This window comes from Panthera tigris, chromosome A2 (assembly GCF_018350195.1).
Source record: "Panthera tigris isolate Pti1 chromosome A2, P.tigris_Pti1_mat1.1, whole genome shotgun sequence".
Taxonomy (NCBI): domain Eukaryota; kingdom Metazoa; phylum Chordata; class Mammalia; order Carnivora; family Felidae; genus Panthera; species Panthera tigris.
This window is the reverse complement of record NC_056661.1, coordinates 103,736,268-103,756,308: the sequence shown is the minus strand read 5'-3', so window position 1 is coordinate 103,756,308 and position 20,041 is coordinate 103,736,268. Positions and strand designations below refer to the sequence as shown.

At 37.5% G+C, this 20,041-nt stretch overlaps 1 protein-coding gene across 2 annotated transcripts in view; it reads left to right on the top strand.

Moving 5' to 3' along the window:
- The window catches only part of THSD7A (thrombospondin type 1 domain containing 7A), a 437,882-nt gene that overhangs the window by 255,046 nt on the left and 162,795 nt on the right, over positions 1–20,041 (top strand). For both annotated transcript variants that reach the window (XM_042967298.1, XM_042967289.1), the window contains 2 exons: positions 9,367–9,522; positions 10,780–10,992. In XM_042967298.1, the coding sequence (XP_042823232.1) occupies positions 9,367–9,522; positions 10,780–10,992 (369 nt within the window). The remainder of the gene's footprint in view (positions 1–9,366; positions 9,523–10,779; positions 10,993–20,041) is intronic.

Here is a 20,041-nt window from a genome sequence, read left to right as displayed (position 1 = left end):
AGATAACCCAAATAGATAAAATCATGAATGAAAATGGAATGATTACAACCAATCCCTCAGAGATACAAGCAATTATCAGGGAATACTATGAAAAATTATATGCCAACAAACTGGACATCCTGGAAGAAATGGACAAATTCCTAAACACCCACACTCTTCCAAAACTCAATCAGGAGGAAATAGAAAGCTTGAACAGACCCATAACCAGCGAAGAAATTGAATCAGTCATCAAAAATCTCCCAACAAATAAGAGTCCAGGACCAGATGGCTTCCCAGGGGAGTTCTACCACACGTTTAAAGCAGAGATAATGCCTATCCTTCTCAAGCTATTCCAAGAAATAGAAAGGGAAGGAAAACTTCCAGACTCATTCTATGAAGCCAGTATTACTTTGATTCCCAAACCAGACAGAGACCCAGTAAAAAAAGAGAACTACAGGCCAATATCCCTGATGAATATGGATGCAAAAATTCTCACTAAGATACTAGCAAATCGAATTCAACAGCATATAAAAAGAATTATTCACCATGATCAAGTGGGATTCATTCCTGGGATGCAGGAATTCACAATTCAATCAACGTGATACATCACATTAATAAAAGAAAAGAACCATATGATCCTGTCAATAGATGCAGAAAAGGCCTTTGACAAAATCCAGCACCCTTTCTAAATAAAAACCCTTGAGAAAGTCGGGATAGAAGGAACATACTTAAAGATCATAAAAGCCATTTATGAAAAGCCCACAGCTCACAATGGGGAAAAACTGAGAGCTTTTTCCCTGAGATCAGGAACACGACAGGGATGCCCACTCTCACCGCTGTTGTTTAACATAGTGTTGGAAGTTCTAGCGTCACCAATCAGACAACAAAAGGAAATCAAAGGCATCAAAATTGGCAAAGATGAAGTTAAGCTTTCACTTTTTGCAGATGACATGATATTATACGTGGAAAATCCGATAGACTCCACCTAAAGTGTGCTAGAACTGATACATGAATTTAGCAAAGTTGCAGGATACAAAATCAATGTACAGAAATCAGTTGCATTCTTATACACTAATAATGAAGCAAGAGAAAGACAAATAAAGAAACTGATCCCATTCACAATTACACCAAGAAGCATAAAATACCTAGGAATAAATCTAACCAAAGATGTAAAAGATCTGTATGCTGAAAACTATAGAAAGCTTATGCAGGTAATTGAAGAAGATATAAAGAAATGGAAAAACATTCCGTGCTCATGGATTGGAAGAATAATTATTGTCAAAATGTCAATACTACCCAGAGCTATCTACACATTCAATGCAATCCCATCAAAATTGCGCCAGCATTCTTCTCGAAGGTAGAACAAGCAATCCTAAAATTCATATGGAACCACAAAAGGCCCCAAATAGCCAAAGTAATTTTGAAGAAGAAGACCAAAGCAGGAGGCATCACAGTCCCAGACTTTAGCCTCTACTACAAAGCTGTAATCATCAAGACAGCATGGTATTGGCACAAAAACAGACACATAGACCAATGGAATAGAATAGAAACCCCAGAACTAGACCCACAAACGTATGGCCAACTAATCTTTGACAAAGCAGAAAACATCCAATGGAAAAAAGACAGTCTCTTTAACAAATGGTGCTGGGAGAACTGGACAGCAACATGCCAAAGATTGAAACTAGACCACTTTCTCACACCATTCACAAAAATAAACTCAAAATGGATAAAGGACCTGAATGTGACACAGGAAACCATCAAAACCCTAGAGGAGAAAGCAGGAAAAAACCTCTCTGACCTCAGCCGTAGCAATTTCTTACTTGACACATCCCCAAAGGCAAGGGAATTAAAAGCAAAGATTAACTGCTGGGACTTTATGAAGATAAAAAGCTTCTGCACAGCAAAGGAAACAACCAACAAAACTGAAAGGCAACCAACGGAATGGGAACAGATATTTGCAAATGACATATCAGACAAAGGGCTAGTATCCAAAATCTATAAAGAGCTCACCAAACTCCACACCCGAAAAACAAATAACCCAGTGAAGAAATGGGCAGAAAACATGATTAGACACTTCTCTAAAGAAGACATCTGGATGGCCAACAGGCACATGAAAAGATGCTCAACGTCGCTCCTCATCAGGGAAATACAAATCAAAACCACACTCAGATATCACCTCACACCAGTCAGAGTGGCCAAAATGAACAATCAGGAGACTATAGATGCTGGAGAGGATGTGGAGAAACGGGAACCCTCTTGCACTGTTGGTGGGAATGCAAAGTGGTGCAGCCACTCTGGAAAACAGTGTGGAGGTTCCTCAAAAATTTTAAAATAGACCTACCCTATGACCCAGCAATAGCATTGCTAGGAATTTACCCAAGGGATACAGGAGTACTGATGCATAGGGGCACTTGTGCCCCAATGTTTATAGCAGCACTCTCAACAATAGCCAAATTATGGAAAGAGCCTAAATGTCCATCAACTGATGAATGGATAAAGAAATTGTGGTTTATATACACAATGGAGTACTACGTGGCAATGAGAAAGAATGAAATATGGCCCTTTGTAGCAATGTGGATAGAACTGGAGAGTGTGATGCTAAGTGAAATAAGCCATATAGAGAAACATAGATACCATATAGTTTCACTCTTATGTGGATCCTGAGAAACTTAACAGAAACCCATGGGGGAGGGGAAGAAAAAAAAAAGAGGTTAGAGTAGGAGAGAGCCAAAGCATAAGAGACTGTTAAAAACTGAGAACAAACTGAGGGTTGATGGGGGGAGGGAGGGAGGGGAGGGTGGGTGATGGGTACAGAGGAGGGCACCTTTTGGGATGAGCACTGGGTGTTGTATGGAAACCAATTTGACAATAATTTTCATATATTGAAAAATAAATAAATACTGAAAAAAATTAAAAGATAGAAATTAATATATCATGAAAATATTATCCAAAGAAAAGCAGGAGTGCTATATTAGTATTAGATAAATTAGGCATAAAAAGAAAAATAATAGAGAAGGACATTATATAATGATAAAAAGGTCAGTCCACCAAGAAGACAAACACTAAATGTGTATTCACTAAACAATATACTATAAAATATGTGACAAAAAACTGATAGAACTATAAAACATACACAAATTCAAAATTAAAATCAGGGATGACAGTATCCTAATCCCAATACTTAATAGAAAACTGGGCAGAAAATCGATAAGCATTTAGGAGAACTGAATAACACCATTTTCCAACAGAATCAATGGACATCTATAGAACACTCCATCCTATAGGAACAGAATACATCTTCAGGTGTCTGCAGAATACATACCAAGATAGACCATATTCTGAGTCATAAAACCTCAACAAATTTAAAAGCATTTAAATCATACAAGAATGTATTTTCTGAGCACAACTAGAATCAAATTAGAATTCTGTCACAGGAAGATAATAGTAAAATCTTCAAACAGTTGGAAAATAAATGACCCGCTTAACCCATATGTGGAAAAGGAATTCTCAGGAAAAATCAAAATACTTTGAACTGAATGAAAATGAAAGTATATCAAAATCTGTGTGATACAGCTAATGCAGTGCTGAGCTAGTAATTCATAACAGTAAATGCTTACATTAGAAAAGAGGATAAGACATAAATCAATATTATCTGAGCTCCCACTTCAAAAACCAAGGAAAAAGAAAAAAAAAAAGTTGAAAGCCAGCAGAAGGAAAGAAAGAATAAAAATAAGAACAGAGATCAATGAAATTGCCAACAAAAGTAATAAAGAAAAATCAATGAAACAAATAGCTGATTCTTTGAACAGACCATTAAAATGGAAGCTTCCAGCAAGGTTGATAACATAAAAAGAAAAGACAAAAATCATCAACATTAGGAATTTAACAGGGGATATCACCATAGACCTTACAGCCAGCAAAAGAATAACAAGGGAAACACCACAACTTTATACACATAAATTTGACAATGTAGACTAAATGGAAGGGATCAAAAATCCAAATGAGAAAAACACAAGCTACCATAATTTGCTCATTATAAAATGGACTATATTTATCTAGAAAATAGAAAAAGAGGGGTCAAAGTACAATAAGAAGATAACTACAGATCAAAATCCCTGATGAATATAGATAGAAAAATCCTTAACAAACTATTAGCAGACAGAATCCAGTGATAAATTATAAGAAATAAAGACTAGAACCAAGTGCAGTTTATTCAGAGAGGTAAGGCAGGTTCACTATTGAAAACTGAATTGGTGTAATTCATCATATTAACAGGCTAAAAAAAAATCACTCACAAATATTACTCAGTGGAGAAAAAACATTTGACCAAATTTAGCAGACATTGTTAATAAAAACCCTCAGGAAAGTACAAATAGAATGGAACACCCGCATTTTGATAAAAAGGATCTATATAAACATGTAAGGGCGCTCTTGGGTGGCTCAGTCAGTTGAGCGTCCAACTTCGGCTCAGGGCATAATCTTGTGGTTTGTGAGTTCGAGCCCCACATCGGGCTCTGTGCTGGCAGCTCAGAGCCTGGAGCCTGCTTCAGATTCTGTCTCCTCTCTCTGCCCCTACCCCGCTTGTGCTCTGTCTCTGTCAAAAATAAATAAATGTAAAAAAAAATTTTAAAAACCCAACAAAACCTGTAACCAAGGAGTTCCTGGTTGGCTCAGTCATTTAAGTATCTGACTTCAGGTCATGATCTCGCAGCTCATGAGTTCAACCTTCGCTTAGGGCTCTGTGCTGACCGTTCAGAGCCTGGAGCCTGCTTCGGATTCTCTGTCTCCCTCTCTCTGCTCCTCCCCTGCTCATACTCTATCTCTCTTTCTCTCTTTCAAAAATAAATCTACATTAAAAAATTGTTTTAAAGAAAACATATAGACAACATTGTACTTAGTTGTGAAAGACTGAATATATTTTTTCCCTAAGAGTAGAAACAAAGGGACTGTAGGCAGTCCTTGGCTTGCTTATACCTGCGTTACTGGAATCTCTCCATGGTTTTCCTGGTTGTATCGATGTCAATATCCTGGTTGTGATATTATACTGTAGGTTTGTAATATCTGACAATTGTGGTAACTAGCAAAGGATACATAGGATTTCTGTGATGTTACAATGTCATGTGAATCTGTAATTATCTCAGAATGAAATATTTAGCTGAAAAAAATTTTTTTTTACATTTATAATTTTTGAGAGACAGAGCATGAGTGGAGGAAGGGCGGAGAGAGGAGACACAGAATCTGAAGCAGGCTCCAGGCTCTGAGCAAGCATTCAGCACAGAGCCCAATGCAGGGCTCGAACCCACAAACTGTGAAATCATGACCTGAGCCAAAGTTGGACACAACCGAATGGGCCACTCAGGTGCCCCTGAAATATTTAGTTTTAAAAATCATATTTGCTGAGGCAAATACCCGGTAGCTCAGTAGGGTAAGCATCTGACTCTTGATTTTGGCTCAAGTCATGATTTCATGGTTTGTGAGCTCAAGCCCCATGTCTGGCTCCGCACTCTTAGCCTGGAGCCTGCTTGGGATTCTCTCTCTCCTTCTCTCTGCCCCTCTCCTGCTCATGCTCTCTGTCTCAAAATAAATAAATAAAACTTAAAAAAATTTTAAGTCATATTTGCTATTCTTAATGGTTATACAGTGGATGTATCTTCAGAATGCTTCATGGGGCCCATTGCTGAAAACAAATATCTTAAATTGACTTCCTATAATATTTTTTTCATTGTAATGCTCTAAACATAAAAATACAAAAATGTTTCAGACCTATAAAAATGTACTGGTCTCATTTTTTTTGTTTTGTTTTGTTTTATTAAGTCCAGAAAAGTTTGGACATTCTTTTATGACCTCTTGAAGAATGCAAGGTACATATAATTGAATAGCCTTTAAATCATATGAAAACAATAAAGTGTCTCCTTTATTTTCAAGAGATCAACAATAAGACTTAAAAAAGAATTGTTTTTAATGTTTGTTTATTTTTGAGAGAGAGACAGACAGACAGACAGAGTGTGAGCAGGGGAGGGGCAGAAAGAGAGGGAGACACAGAATCCAAAGCAAGCTCCAGGCTCTTAGCTGTCACCACAGAGCCCGACGCAGGATTTAAACTCACAAACTGTGCGAGATCATGACCTGAGCTGAAGTCGGATGCTTAACCCACTGAGCCACCCAGGTGCCTCAGCAATAAGACTTTTTTTTAAAAAAATTAATAAAGGTTCTTTGAAACTTACACTGCATGAACAATATTTTAAGTGATAAAATTATATAAGAGTAATGACTGAACCATTCTAAGAAATTTAAATTTCAATATTTGAGAATATGGGATGAGCAGTAAACACTGAATTAATGTAATACAGAGCTATATGAATTATATCTCACAGATTAAACTAGAATTCAGTACATTCTCCTAGGTCTGTCTGTCCTTTACTTCATTTATTGAATCACATTAATTCCAAATAATTCATGGGCAAAAATAGAATTGACTTACAGTTTTGGGAGCTTAGCTCTTATCTCTGATTAACATTAATATATACTCTACTTACCACAAAAAAAAAAAAAAAAACTGTGATGAAAATCACCAAAGGAATAGAATCATATACACAACAAATATATATAGGCTTAAAATATCTTAATTTCTCTGTGAGCGTCTATATGTGAACCATGTGATATATGTATAAATATTTATGTTCACAAAGGCATCTATAAAATTGAGGTTATTTTTCAATAACTCTATCTCAGTATAGATTTGGTTAGCTTAATAAATCTGAAGACCATGTTGCTTTAAGCAATACTTTCTCAAGCCTGTATTCATCACATTTCTCTTTTAACAGCCCAAGAACATTATTATTCCTGATTATTCTGTTTGATTCATTCAAAATACATCAAAAGCTAAAATAAAAAAAAAAACAAACAAACAGGTATTAGAAACACAATGTTTCATACTGTTTTCTTGATAAAACCTGTTTCCCTTCTAAAGTGTTCAACCTTATATATAAAATATACTTCTTCAGGCCCTACTAGTCCTCATAATTGCATAGTTAAGGAAGACTTTGCAAAAAAAGTAGACTTCCCTTTGTAATAACCATAATTTTCTTTTTTTTAATATATGAAGTTTATTGTCAAATTGGTTTCCATAGTAGTAACCATAATTTTCAAAACAATATCTTAACACTAAATTCTAAAGTTACTTTTAGTCAATTGAAAGAAAAAAATGGAGTCTTTTCAGTTAATTATATACACAATTGCTAATTTAAATGATAGTCTGAAAGATTCCACACCTGAAGAAATTGCTTATGTTAATTTGCAGTTACAGGAATTTTTGTACATACTGTAGCCTTGTATTAGTCAAGGTTCTCTAGAGAAACAGACCAATAAGATATATGTATAGATATATGAGGAGATTTATTATAGGAAATGGCTCCCACAATTATGGGAATGAGGTCACTGGTATAATTCCTCATTTCCCAGAACCAGTAACTCTGATGTCCAAGAGCAGGGGAAGATGCATTCCACAGCTGAGAAAGAAAGTGATTTCACCGTTGTCCACCTTTTTGTTCTATTGGGCTTTCAATGGTTTGAATAATGCTCCACCCACATCAGTTAGGGCTGTCTTCTTCACTGGGTCTACTGATTCAAATGCTAATCTCTTCCACAAACATCCTCACAGATACACCTAGAAACAATGTTTTTTCAGCTCTGTGGGCATCCCTTTCTCCAGACAAGTTGACACATAAAATTAAGTCTTATGCCTGTGAGGATATTAAATTTTTTTTTTCATTTTATGTGAAATATGTATCATTGATGTCAAGTTTTTTTTTTTTTTTTTTATGTTCAAAGAAGTGAAGCATTTATTTCTGTATTTTCTGTCATTAACATGCCTGGTACTTTCACTGTTGGAAAGCAATAAAAGTAATCATTTTTGGCTTTGGCTGATGTTACGATACATAGTAGCAATGGTTCTGATAAACTTCAGTGAGAATGTTCATTGTGCTCCATACTAAGCAAATTAGGAGTACCCCAATCATTTATTTTCACTGAAGTGGGTGGCGTCCGGGAGGAGTGAGAGGGGGGAGGAGAGAGAGGTGAGCACTCTTAGGAGGAAAAAGAAAAATTAAAATCTATGAGTAATTTTCAGAACTGAAAAACTATTTTAGAAAGAAGAGTTACTATAATGGCCTTCAGGTAGCATTTATGATCATGTGTGTTTGTGCTTGCAGAAAGTTGAGGAATGTACAATGCCTACAGTTAGCCTTAGAGTTTAAACTCCAAGCAGATATATTTACGTTTATTTAAAAGTTAGGATAATATAGCTTACAATATCTTAATTTCTCTATGAGCTTCTAAATGTAACCCATGTGATTGGAATTTGATAGTTCTTCACATAAAGAGAATAAGAATTGTCTAAGACCTCCCTTATTTCAGTCCTTTATGAAAGGGTTGGCATTCCAAATTATCAGACATAAGCAGCAACTAGCTTTTATTAAAGGGAATGTCTAAGAGATTTACTTCTTAAAATTTATAACACAAAAGCAACTACAGCTATATGTTATATACTGCTAAACTTGATTTTCTTCTGTTGTCCATATAGCTTCAAATATGTTTCTTTCTTAGTCATTTTTAACCAGAAGTATGGACACATCTTGACATTAACTGTCAAATGTGTCCTATACAAAATAGCCAAACTCCAGGCATCAAAACAGAAGAGAAGCAAGGGTAAGCAAAAAATATATAGGGTTCATTGGTCAACTTATGAACAGACATGGTCAATTATAAATTAGTTGTCTTAAGAGTTCTGTGTTTTGGATCACATAGGTAGATAATATATACTGTAAAAGTTCTGAGAAGTATCTGGTGAGTCCTCTAGCTGGAGGGGGAGGGAGACACCACATTGGTTTCATGAGCTCTTTATTATATCTACCGGTTAGCTCTCTGTGGACCAAAATGGAAAGGAGACTCATCCAGCAGAAGCCATGCGGTGGAGACTTTTTCCATATATATATTATTGTCATTGGCCCTCTCCCACTTTCCTGAGTCCTCTAAACCAGATGCCACTTAATTAGAATCTAAATATACAATTTAAGAGATACAGTTAACCTTAAGGATTATTTTACTGATGAGGAAAATTAGTCTTGACATTATTAATCACATGGCTAATAAGTGGTAAAGCTGGAGATCAACCAGTCTCCAAGGCGTCTAGTCCAGTTTCCGTGGATCACACTATACTGCTTTTTCCCCCCATTCCTTCTCCTTTTTTTCTAGGATGTAGCTAAGAAGCAGTGGAATAATGTCTTGGTGGCACTTGTCCTTCTCCATACACACACATAGAAAAATCATTTTGTTGACCATAATAATTTGTTTAATTCTTAAGTGATCTCTGTATTTTTCTCCAAACAGCCGCAAAACCAGTGGACTTGAAATCATGCACTGGCCCTGTTCCTAATACTACACAGCTGTGTCACATTCCCTGTCCTATTGAATGTGAGGTGTCACCTTGGTCAGCTTGGGGACCTTGTACTTACGAAAACTGTAATGACCAGCAAGGCAAAAAAGGTATGTCCTATTAACATGACATGCTTAAAACTCCTATCAGTTGAGTCAAGTGTGAATTATTTTAAAATGCTCCTCTGTGTTACTTGTGATTATTCATTTGTGATATTTTCCAGAATGGCTAAAGAGTATTGATTGCAAAAGATGAATAAACCTACTCTGATGTTGGTACCAGAACATTAAAACTGAAGTTAATTATCTAAATCTTTGTCCACTTATCTGTAAAAGGGATGTAATATCTGCTACCCATGTTTTCTTTAAAGAATCGATGGGATAATAAACATAAAGCACTTACTTCAATGCCTGATCCATAGCTAGTTCTCAATAGACATAACTCCTTATTACTTTGAAGGTAAAGAAAAAAAACTCTATTGCTTTTATGAGGCAAATCACGTATTTATGAGGATTAGAATAAATGCAGTGGTTTCTTATATGGTGGACACAATGGGGTAATTTTCACATGATCTAGTAATGGAAAACATTTTCTTATTTCCTTTCAAAGACAGTCTTCCAGTGATTCTAATATGTTCACATAGTAATAAACAGACTTATTAATTTTGCTAGTGATTTTAATATGTTTACATGGCAATAAACAGACATTAATTTTGTTATGCACTGTCCAGAAGGACTACAGTTAGGTACTGTTAAAGCACAGGGCACAACTCTGAAGACTTCTCCTTAGAGCCCAGTTGCTTTATATCACTAGTTCATATTTCCAGAGCATCTAAAATCAACTAAGGCTCAAAGAGACAATTTATCTGGAACCATCCAACTTCTCAGAGGTATCTTTTTAGATTTAATTACACCATAGTGTTGAAGAACTCAAAGGAATAGCACGTTAGTCATGAATACTTCCAAATAGCTTGAGATTTCATTGTTTCTTTGAATATTTTATAACTATAGACTTTCCAAAAAAACCAAATTCATTCTGTGTATGTGTATGTGTGTTTTCTCTATCTGTGTGTCTGTCTGTCTCTCTCTGCTTCTGCCTCTCTACCTCTCTCCCGTCCTATGAAGGAGATGACAGTTATATGGCTTTACTTGCTTTCCCTCTTTGGCCCTTCTATTAATTTATTTATTCATTTAATAAATGATTAAAGAGCTCACATTAAGCTAGAGTTTGAGGATGCACTAGTGATTAAAGCAGATCTGACTTCTACCTTCTACCCTCATCCAGCTTTCACTCAAGTTTTCGTTCAGCCTTCTGAAATATTCAACCATGACAGAAACAATAAATATCTTCCTTCCCCAACAATTCAGGTTTCAAACTGAGGAAGCGGCGGATTACCAATGAGCCCACTGGAGGCTCTGGGGGCACTGGGAACTGCCCTCACTTACTGGAAGCCATTCCCTGTGAAGAGCCATCCTGCTATGAATGGAAAGCAGTGAGGCTCGGAGACTGTGAACCAGACAATGGAAAGGAATGTGGCCCAGGCACTCAGGTTCAGGAGGTTGTGTGCATCAACAGTGACGGTGAGTCAGGCAGGTGTATCTACCCTGCTTTTACAAATGTCTCTTTAACCCTGGAGATTATGCCTTACTTTATGTTAAAATCTCACACCCCTTTATTATAATGGGCTCTATTTACAAACACAGAAATAGCTGTTTCTTCCTCGTTTCTTCCCCTCCCTCCCATCTTCCCTTCTCTCTCTCCCTTCTCCTCTTTGTTTCCTTCCAACCTTCTTCCTTACTTCCTTCCTTCTTTTCCTTTCCTTTCCTTTCCTTGTCCTTTCTTTCTCCCCTTTTTCTCAGTCTCTCACTTAATCTCTCTCTCTCTCTCCCTCCCTCCCTCTCTGTCTGTCTCTCCCTCTCTCTCTCTGTCTCTCTAATGGTGGCAATGAGGAGGTTCTTTGAACAATCACGGTATTTTTTAAATTTGGAAGCCAGTAACAGAATAAGAATGATATCATCATCAAGGCAATAAAGTATTAAATTGCCATTTAAAAATAGGAGCACCTGGGTGGCTCTGTTGGTTAAGCGTCTGACTTTGGCTCAGGTCATGATCTCAGGGTTTGTGAATTCCAGCCCAGGCCAGGCTGTGTGCTGATAGCTCAGAGCCTGGAGCCTGCTTAGGATCTGTGGCTCCCTCTTCCTTTCTATCCCTCCCCTGCTCGTGCTCGCTTGCTTGTGTGCTCCTGCTTGCTCGCTCATGCTCTCTCTCTCTCTCTCTCTCAAAAATAAATAAACCTTAAAAAAAAATTTTTAAAGCATGGAAAGGTAACTTTTCTAAGTGGTATTTTTTTATTCGCCATAGATATGTGCATAAAGGATTATAAGAATTGGTTGACTTGAATCGAGAAGCTTTTATTTCCTGCCTTGATGTTGAATCTTAGGGGAATAATTTAATTTCCAGACTCCCGAACCACATGGCCTTTTGCAACCTAGATTTCCAGAATCAACCCCTGGTTTCTGGGGACCTCACCTCTAGGAATGTCATAGAGCGACTGGGATGGTGATTTTCCACAAGTTTCCTTTCTCAAAGTACAGGAATTACTGTAGACATTCATACCTGATTTTTTGTTTGATAAAATATCTGTTTTGTTGTTATCCTAATACAAGATTTTTAGATTCTCTCCATGAACACTGCTACTGTTCTGGGGAGACCCCCTTAATCTTCAGTAATCTCTGAGTCACACTGAGGAAACCTAGAACTCCTTGCGCCATAGTTTAAAACCTTTGACTAAAATCGTCTGTAAGGGTCCCTCCAACTCTTGAGTGCTGTGACTCTGCACATCAGAGCAGCATGAGCACCAAGCCCCAGGGCCCCATGATCTGACAGTTTATGCTGTTTACAGCACATGCGGAAACATTCTGGTACCCCCTCAGGGGCAGTGGAACATCTGGTAAGCATCATAATTCCTTCCATCCTATTTTCTTCCAGCAAGCAGAATTGTTTCCTCCTGTGACTCAGTCACTGTTCAGTAGAGAAAGATACTCTCTGGGGTAAGACACTGACAGACACTGCTAGTACTGAGAAATTAGCCTTTCGACTTTGAAACGCATAGTGTTGTCTTTGTCCAGGGTCCAGCATTTTCATGTGGGACAGCCTTAGGTAAAATTCAAACCAGCACTTGAGGTTGAAGGCAGAGGAAGGGGATTATTGCTGCAGAAATTTTATGATGCATCTTATGCATTCTGCTTTTTTCTAGATTTTCTGCCTTTCATAGATATAATTACCTATGATACATCCTCTCTTTAGCTTTTACCCAGTTCCACTCTAAAGGCAAAGAAAAGGAGATTGACATCTAATGGGGAGAAGAAGCAAAAGAAATGCGTTCTGTTGCACTTAACCACAACTTCAGATGTTTATTTGGATTAGATGGCAATCTGTATTATCTTCTTTCTGAGTTGCTGTAAAAACAGTACAGGTCATATTTATTTCAGTATCACTGGTAACTCCCTTACTGATACTGCTTATTTTTTTGCCTAAATTCAAATAATTTTTCTTATCCTCCTATACACCTTGGGAGGAACTGTGATCCCACACATTGTAAAAGGTGTATTTGAGTGAACAAAGATGACAAAAACATTAAAATAAAAAGTTAATTGTGCATGGCACTTCTGTCTAAATATTATCAAATGAAAAATCAGATCTCACTTAATGCATTGATCTTCCTGGATGTTTGTATGAATTCAGTATATTTTAAATATACTAGAAGAACTGGCTATTTTAAACATATCAGTGATTAATTTTAATTTTGTCAGGTAAAAAATATTTTGTAGCACAAGTAATAACCCCCTAAATTGTCTTATGGAACACTAAAAAACAAGCAGAAGAATGAGTTATGTATGTCTAGTTATATTGAATAAAAGTAATGTACATTATAGCCCAAAAAGCACATTGGTAGCTCACAGTATACATATGCTGACTTCACTTTTCCCGTCTCCCCCCAAAAAAAAAAATCAATTAAGAAAAAGAAACATACTATTGACATTCAATGTGTTATTACTGTCCTTTATCAGGACATCTGTTTCATCATTCAAGTTTACTTGCTGACATGAATTGGTCATGGTGCAACTCAGTATTTTAACTGGCTCAACTAGTACAAGAAAATTCTTAATTATTATAAGCCCTACAGGCTGCTCAAATTTATATATTGCTGAAACCTAATTGTGCTGATAGAATAGAGCAAAAGCTGGAGACTTGTAAATACTCCTCCACTATTATCATGTGGTCACCTGGTAAGTGTTTAGCAGCTGCACCAAATGTTGTTTTGTAATTAAATCGAACCCAGGGAATTAAAGTTGATTAGTTGTACAGACTCTACCTCTAGGCCTGGCTGCAGCTATAGATTTTGTTTTATAATTAAGTTAAAGCTCAACTAGGGAAATGAAGAATTAGAGCCTGTGAATGTTAGCAAATAATAAAAAGACCTTTTTTCTCCCACGTTCCTCACAAATTTCACAACTTTGTTAATGACCTCAAAGCATTGAAAGGCTCCATTTTTTTGCCCTGGAATATTCTTTGTCCAGGCTCCCAAAAGTCATTAGGGTTTGCTGCTGATTATTGTTCATCTTTCCAGTTGTCCTCCAAGGAGCAGAATTGGGGAGGGTTTTTCAGAGCACACAGGAGGAATTTTACATAGATTCTCTAACAGACAGAGGGCGTAAGCAGAAATGGGAGATGAAAGGGAACTCAGAAGACAGATTTTACAGAAAAAGATAAACACTTGATGTGTAATAGAAAAAAATTACCACTCATAATTTAAAGATCATCAGAAAAGCAATTTCCAATCTCTCAGCACAAATACAGGAACTATTCAAAAGGTCTGATGGTGAGATTTGGGGTTGGAAGGGAGAGAAATCCTAGAGTTTGTTGGGCCTTTAAGAAAAAGCAAAATCTGCCCTATTTAAGGTTTTGTGAAATTTGCATGTTTTATTTAAAGGTATAAATTTGGTGTGGCAAGAGTACTTTTGGTAGTCTTGGTTGGTACAACAACAGATTGGTTGGTTAGAGCTAGAAAAGAACAAAACTGTTAGGCTGAAAGGGGAAAAGAAGAAGATCCGTTGTCTTTTTTTTTTTTGTCTTCACTTTTTTAAATTTTTTTTTAAATTTACCTCCAAGTTAACATATAGTGTAATAATGATTTCAGGAATAGAATTTAGTGGTTCGTCACTTACGTATAACACCCAGTGCTCATCCCAACAAGCATCCTCCTTAATGCCCCTTGCCCACTTAGCCCATCCCCCCACCCAAAACCCTTCCAGCAACCCTCACTTTGTTTTCTGTATGTAAGAGTCTCTTATGTTTTGTCTCTCTCCCTGTTTTCATATTATTTTTACTTCCCTTCCCTTATGTTCATCTGTTGTTTCTTAAATTCCACATATGAGTGAAGTCATATGATATTTGTCTTTGTCTGACCAATTTATTTTGCTTAGCCTAAATACACTGTAGTTCCATCCACATTGTTGCAAACAGCAGGAGTTCATTCTTTGGATCACTGAGTAATACTCCATTATGTATACCACATCTTCTTTATCCATTCATCCATTGATGGACACTTGGGCTCTTTCCATACTTTGGCTATTATCAATAGCACTGCTATAAACATTGGGGTACAAGTGTGCCTATGCAACAGCACTCTCATATTCTTAGGATAGACACTTAGTAGTGCAATTGCTGAGTCTTAGGGTAGTTCTATTTTTAATTTTTTGAGGAATCTCCATACCGTTTTCCAGAGTGGCTGCACGAGTTCACATTCCCGCCACCAGTACAAAAGTTTGCCTCTTTCCCCACATCCCCACCAACATCTGTCATTCCCTGAGTTAATTTTAGCCATTCTCACAGGCGTGAGGTAGTATTTCATTGTGGTTTTGTTTTCTATTTCCCTGATGATGAGTGATGAGCAATTTTTTAATGTGTCTGTTAGCCATCTGGATGTCTTCTTCAGAAAATTGGCTATTCATGTCTTTTGCCCATTTCTTCACTGGATTATTTGTTTTTGGGTGTTGAGTTCAATAATTTCTGTATAGATGTTGGATACTAACCCTTTATCTGCTATGTCATTTACAAATATCTCCTCCCATTCTGTTGGTTGCCTTTTAGTTTTGGTGATTGTTTCCTTTGCCATACAGAAGTTTTTTATCTTGGTGAGCTCCCACTAGTTCATTTTTGCTTTTATTTCCCTTGCCTCCGGAAACTTGTCAAGTAGGAAGATGCTCTGGCCAAGGTCAAAGAGGTTGTTGTCTGTTTTCTTCTCTAGGATTTTGATGACTTCTGTGTTATGTTTAGGTCTTTCATTCATTTTGAGTTTATTTTTGTATAAGGTGTAAGAAAGTGGTCCAGGTTCATTCTTCTGCATGTCTCTGTCCAGTTTTCCCAACACCATTTGCCAAAGAGACTTTTTTCCATTGGATATTCTTTCCTGCTTTGTCAAAGATTAGTTGCCCATACATTTTTGGGTCCATGTCTGGTTTCTCTGTTCTGTTCCATTGATCCATTGTGTCTGTTCTTGTGCCAGTACCATACCGTCTTGATGATTACAGCCTGTAATACAGCCTGAAGTCTGGAACTGTGATTCCTCCAGCCTTGGTCTTCTTTTTCAGGATTACTTTGGCTATTTGGGGTCTTTTGTGGTGCCATACAAATTTTAGGATTGTTTGCTCTAGTTCTGTGAAGAATGCTGGTGTTATTTTGATACAGATTGCAGTGACTGTGTAGATTGGTTTGGGTAATACAGACATTTTAACAATTTTGTTCTTCCAACCCATGAGCATGGAATATTTTTCCATTATTTTTGTATAAGAAGATCCATTGTCGTATTAATTACTTAAGGAGAGTGTAAAGCCAATATTGTTTCCACATATCCCTCCCCTCTATCGAAAAAAAAAAGTAGTGCCATCCATATTTCTTTACTATGTGCTCTATTTCAGATATCAGAATTTCAAAGCCACAGTTTGTATTTTGTTATTAGTATTGCTCTTTAAAGCAGTGAATCTCAACAGTTTCAAAATGCCTACAACTCCTATGCTACATTTCTTATTCTTCTCCGCATCATTAACAGTTAATATATAACTAGTGACATTGACATTTATGACTCACATTTATACTTGACTCAGATTTTCATGAAACCAAAAACCAATATTTTTGTGGAAGTAAATCAATAGAATTCATCATTACATAGCTCCTAAGGGTACAGTAGAAAAAGCAGTGACCAGCCAAGGCCCTAACAGTATATTATGCTATTCTTGAAGCAGTATGCCTCTGGCTCAACTTCTTCCTCTTCCATTGGGTAAAGCCTGTCAAAACGTAAATAAATGAAAATGTAATTATTATATAAATAACCTTTAATCACTCTACTTTATTTATTAAAACCAACTGAGTTTAAATGTCATTAACAACAAATGTTTTCCATACATCCAAAACTTGACTAGAACACACCATTGTATCATGCCATTATGGTTAAAACCTATTGGGTTATTAAGAACATCTGCCAACAAATGCCTCATATACAAATGGTAGTACTACATCAATTATATTAGATATTTACCAGTCTTTATAAGTGGATATAAGATATATGGACATATGTATGTATTCATTTTATTCAAATATTTTTTTTAGTTTACTCTTTGAAATTCCAGATTGATTTTTTCAGTGTTCTAGATCCCCCAGTACCAGAATCCCCTTAAGTATACTATAAAATCAGATTCCTAAGTCGTCTTCTCTACGACTCCAATCGTAGAGAAGTCTGATTCATTCAGACTCCAATTAATTTCAGTCTGTGGAGGCAAATGCCAGAAAGCTGCACTTTTTGTATTTTATAGAGAGAGACCACACAAATTGGGTAGAGAGGTGAGGTCAAGGCGGGGGGAGGGGGGGTTGGGGGAGAGGGAGAGACAGAAAGGGAGAGAAAGAGAAAGAATTTTAAGAAAGCTCCACGCTCAATGAGCCTGAAATGGGGCTTCATCTCATGACCCTGGGATCATAACCTGAGCCAAAATCAAGAATCAGATGCTCAAGTGACTGAGCCACCTAGGTGCGTCCCTGCCCCTTATTTTTAGAAAGAAAGCTGCTTTTTTTATGAAGCTCCCTAGATCATTCTGATGTGCAATGAAGTTTATGAACCAATGTAGTAAAATGAGAAAGGGATTGTTTTGGTGGAGCCTAACACCCAAATCTGTTACCCCAGCACAGCACCAAAGCAAACTGAATGGATTTGGATAATGCTAAAAAAAGACCTGTGATCAAGAATATGTTGAGATTAGTTTCAAAGAAAGCCTTTATAGTAAGTTTTTCTACATCTTTTGGAACACTTTTGCATATCATCAGAAATGCCAAAGGAACCTACTGTAAAAGATGGGAAACGATGATATTAATGTCCAGAGGGCTGGCTTGTCATGTGACTGCTTACTCTTTCCGAAATTTTTCTTTCTTCTGGAACGAAATATGCATCCAAATATGAGTAGAGGAAAGGGATACTTGCATACTATTTATTTCCCGAGTACTTTATGTCATACTTCTTTTTTCCAATGTATTCAGTAGTAAGACTAACGTAAGGGTTATCATTTCAGTATCTTGAGGTAAATGCAGGAATAAATATCTAGAAAATATTGAAAATTCTGACCTCTGGAAGGCAAGACTCGGTGTTGGGAGAGATGGTGTGAGGTACTGCTCTATTTTATTTTAAACCGTGAAGTACAATCTGTGTCCAGTTTATAAATTGTATAAACATTGAATTAATTTGTCCAAATATATGTTTATTATGAATAAAAGTCTGGGGACACCTGGGTGGCTCAGTCGGTTGAGTGCTGACTCCGGATTTTGGCTCAGGTCATGATCCTAGAGACATGGGATCCATCCCCACATCGGGCTCCATACTCCATGTTGAGTGTGGAGTCTGCTTAAGATTCTCTCTGTCTCCCTCTGTCCCTTTTCCCTACTTGCACATGCATTCTCTCTCTAAAGTAAGAAAAGGGGGGCACCTGGGTGGGCTCATTTGGTTAGGTGTCCAACTCTTGATTTCAGTTCAGGTGATGATCTTACAGTTTGTGGGATTGAGCCCCCATCGGGCTTTGTGCTGACAGCATTGAGCCTATCTGGGACTCTCTCTCTGCCCCTCCCCTGCTCGCACACTGTCACATGCACATGTGCACACACTGTCTCTTTCTCAAAATGAATAAACTTTTTTTTTTTAAAGAATAACAATCTGAAGAGCGACAGAGGTGTGTAGGATGAGGAGTTAAAGGATGGGGAGCAGAGCAATCCAAGAATAGAGAGAAAAGTTATAAAGCTTATAGTTGAGACTAATATTTTGCCTAATTAAAAGTATTCATAAATCCTCCTCAGAGCATAAGCCAGGTCAAGGGATTTGATGCACACAGTTTATTAAGGATGTGCTCCCAGGAGAAACCAGTGAGAGGAGAGGGAATAAAGAAGCAAAATAGAGAAGAGGTAATGTGTCTTGGGTTCCCAAGACTGCTCCCACTAAAGGGACTCACAGAACTCAACACAGAGACATACCCACAGCTTTGATCTATTACAGTGACAGAATACAAAGCGAAAACTGTGAAGAGAATAGGCATATGGGGCAAAAGTCTGGAAGAAACCAGGCATAGGCTTCCAAGATTCCTCTCCCCATGGAGACAAACAGGATGTGTGTAATTTTTTCACCAGTGAGTTGTGTCAACACTTGTGAAGCACTGTGTTCAGGTAACCTCTTCTGAGCCTATGTAGGTATTCAGAGTTTACGTCAGGAGTCAGCCATATAGTCATCCTCTGGAGTCATCCATACTCCAAAAGGAAAGCACATGTTCAACCTAAGCCACATTGTGCAAATACTTTAAGTACAGGGATCAACACTTCTCATTTAGAAAATAATGGAGACCTCCAGAAATTGAAGTTCTGGGTCAACCTAGTGAATAAGGCCATCTTAGGATAACACTGTTGGGCCTGCTATGTTAACTCTTCTGCACAGGAAAACAGCAAAGCTAGAGACTCAGTTTGATTAGGGGAGATACTCTGGAGTTTAAACCCCAAAGGTTGTGGCTTTAGGGGGAAAAAGTGGGGCTTTTAAAAAATTTTTTTAACGTTTATTTATTTTTGAGACAGAGAGAGACAGAGCATGAACAGGGGAGGGGCAGAGAGAGAGAGGGAGACTAGAATCTGAAACAGGCTCCAGGCTCTGAGCTGTCAGCACAGAGCCCGACGCGGGGCTCGAACCCACGGACCATGAGATCATGACCTGAGCTGAAGTCGGACGCTTAACCGACCAAGCTACCCGGGCGCCCCAAAAGTGGGGCTTTTAATACTCACACCAGTCAACTGTTGTCTCACAACTGCTAGAGGACGGAGGAAGGTGGGTCCCAGAACCTTCTAGCTCTCTGTATGAGCCAGACAGCTCTAGTGCCCAAGATCATTCAACTGAAAGTCAGGAATGAGATATTAGCAGCAGAATTGTGAGAGATGGGAGCAAAGGTCCAGTAAAAGGGATCGCTGGAGTTCCAAGCTGTGCAACAATATTTTCGAGGAAGAGATTGAATTAAAGTGGGAAGGGTTGTACATGTTGTATGTACTAAAACCTAA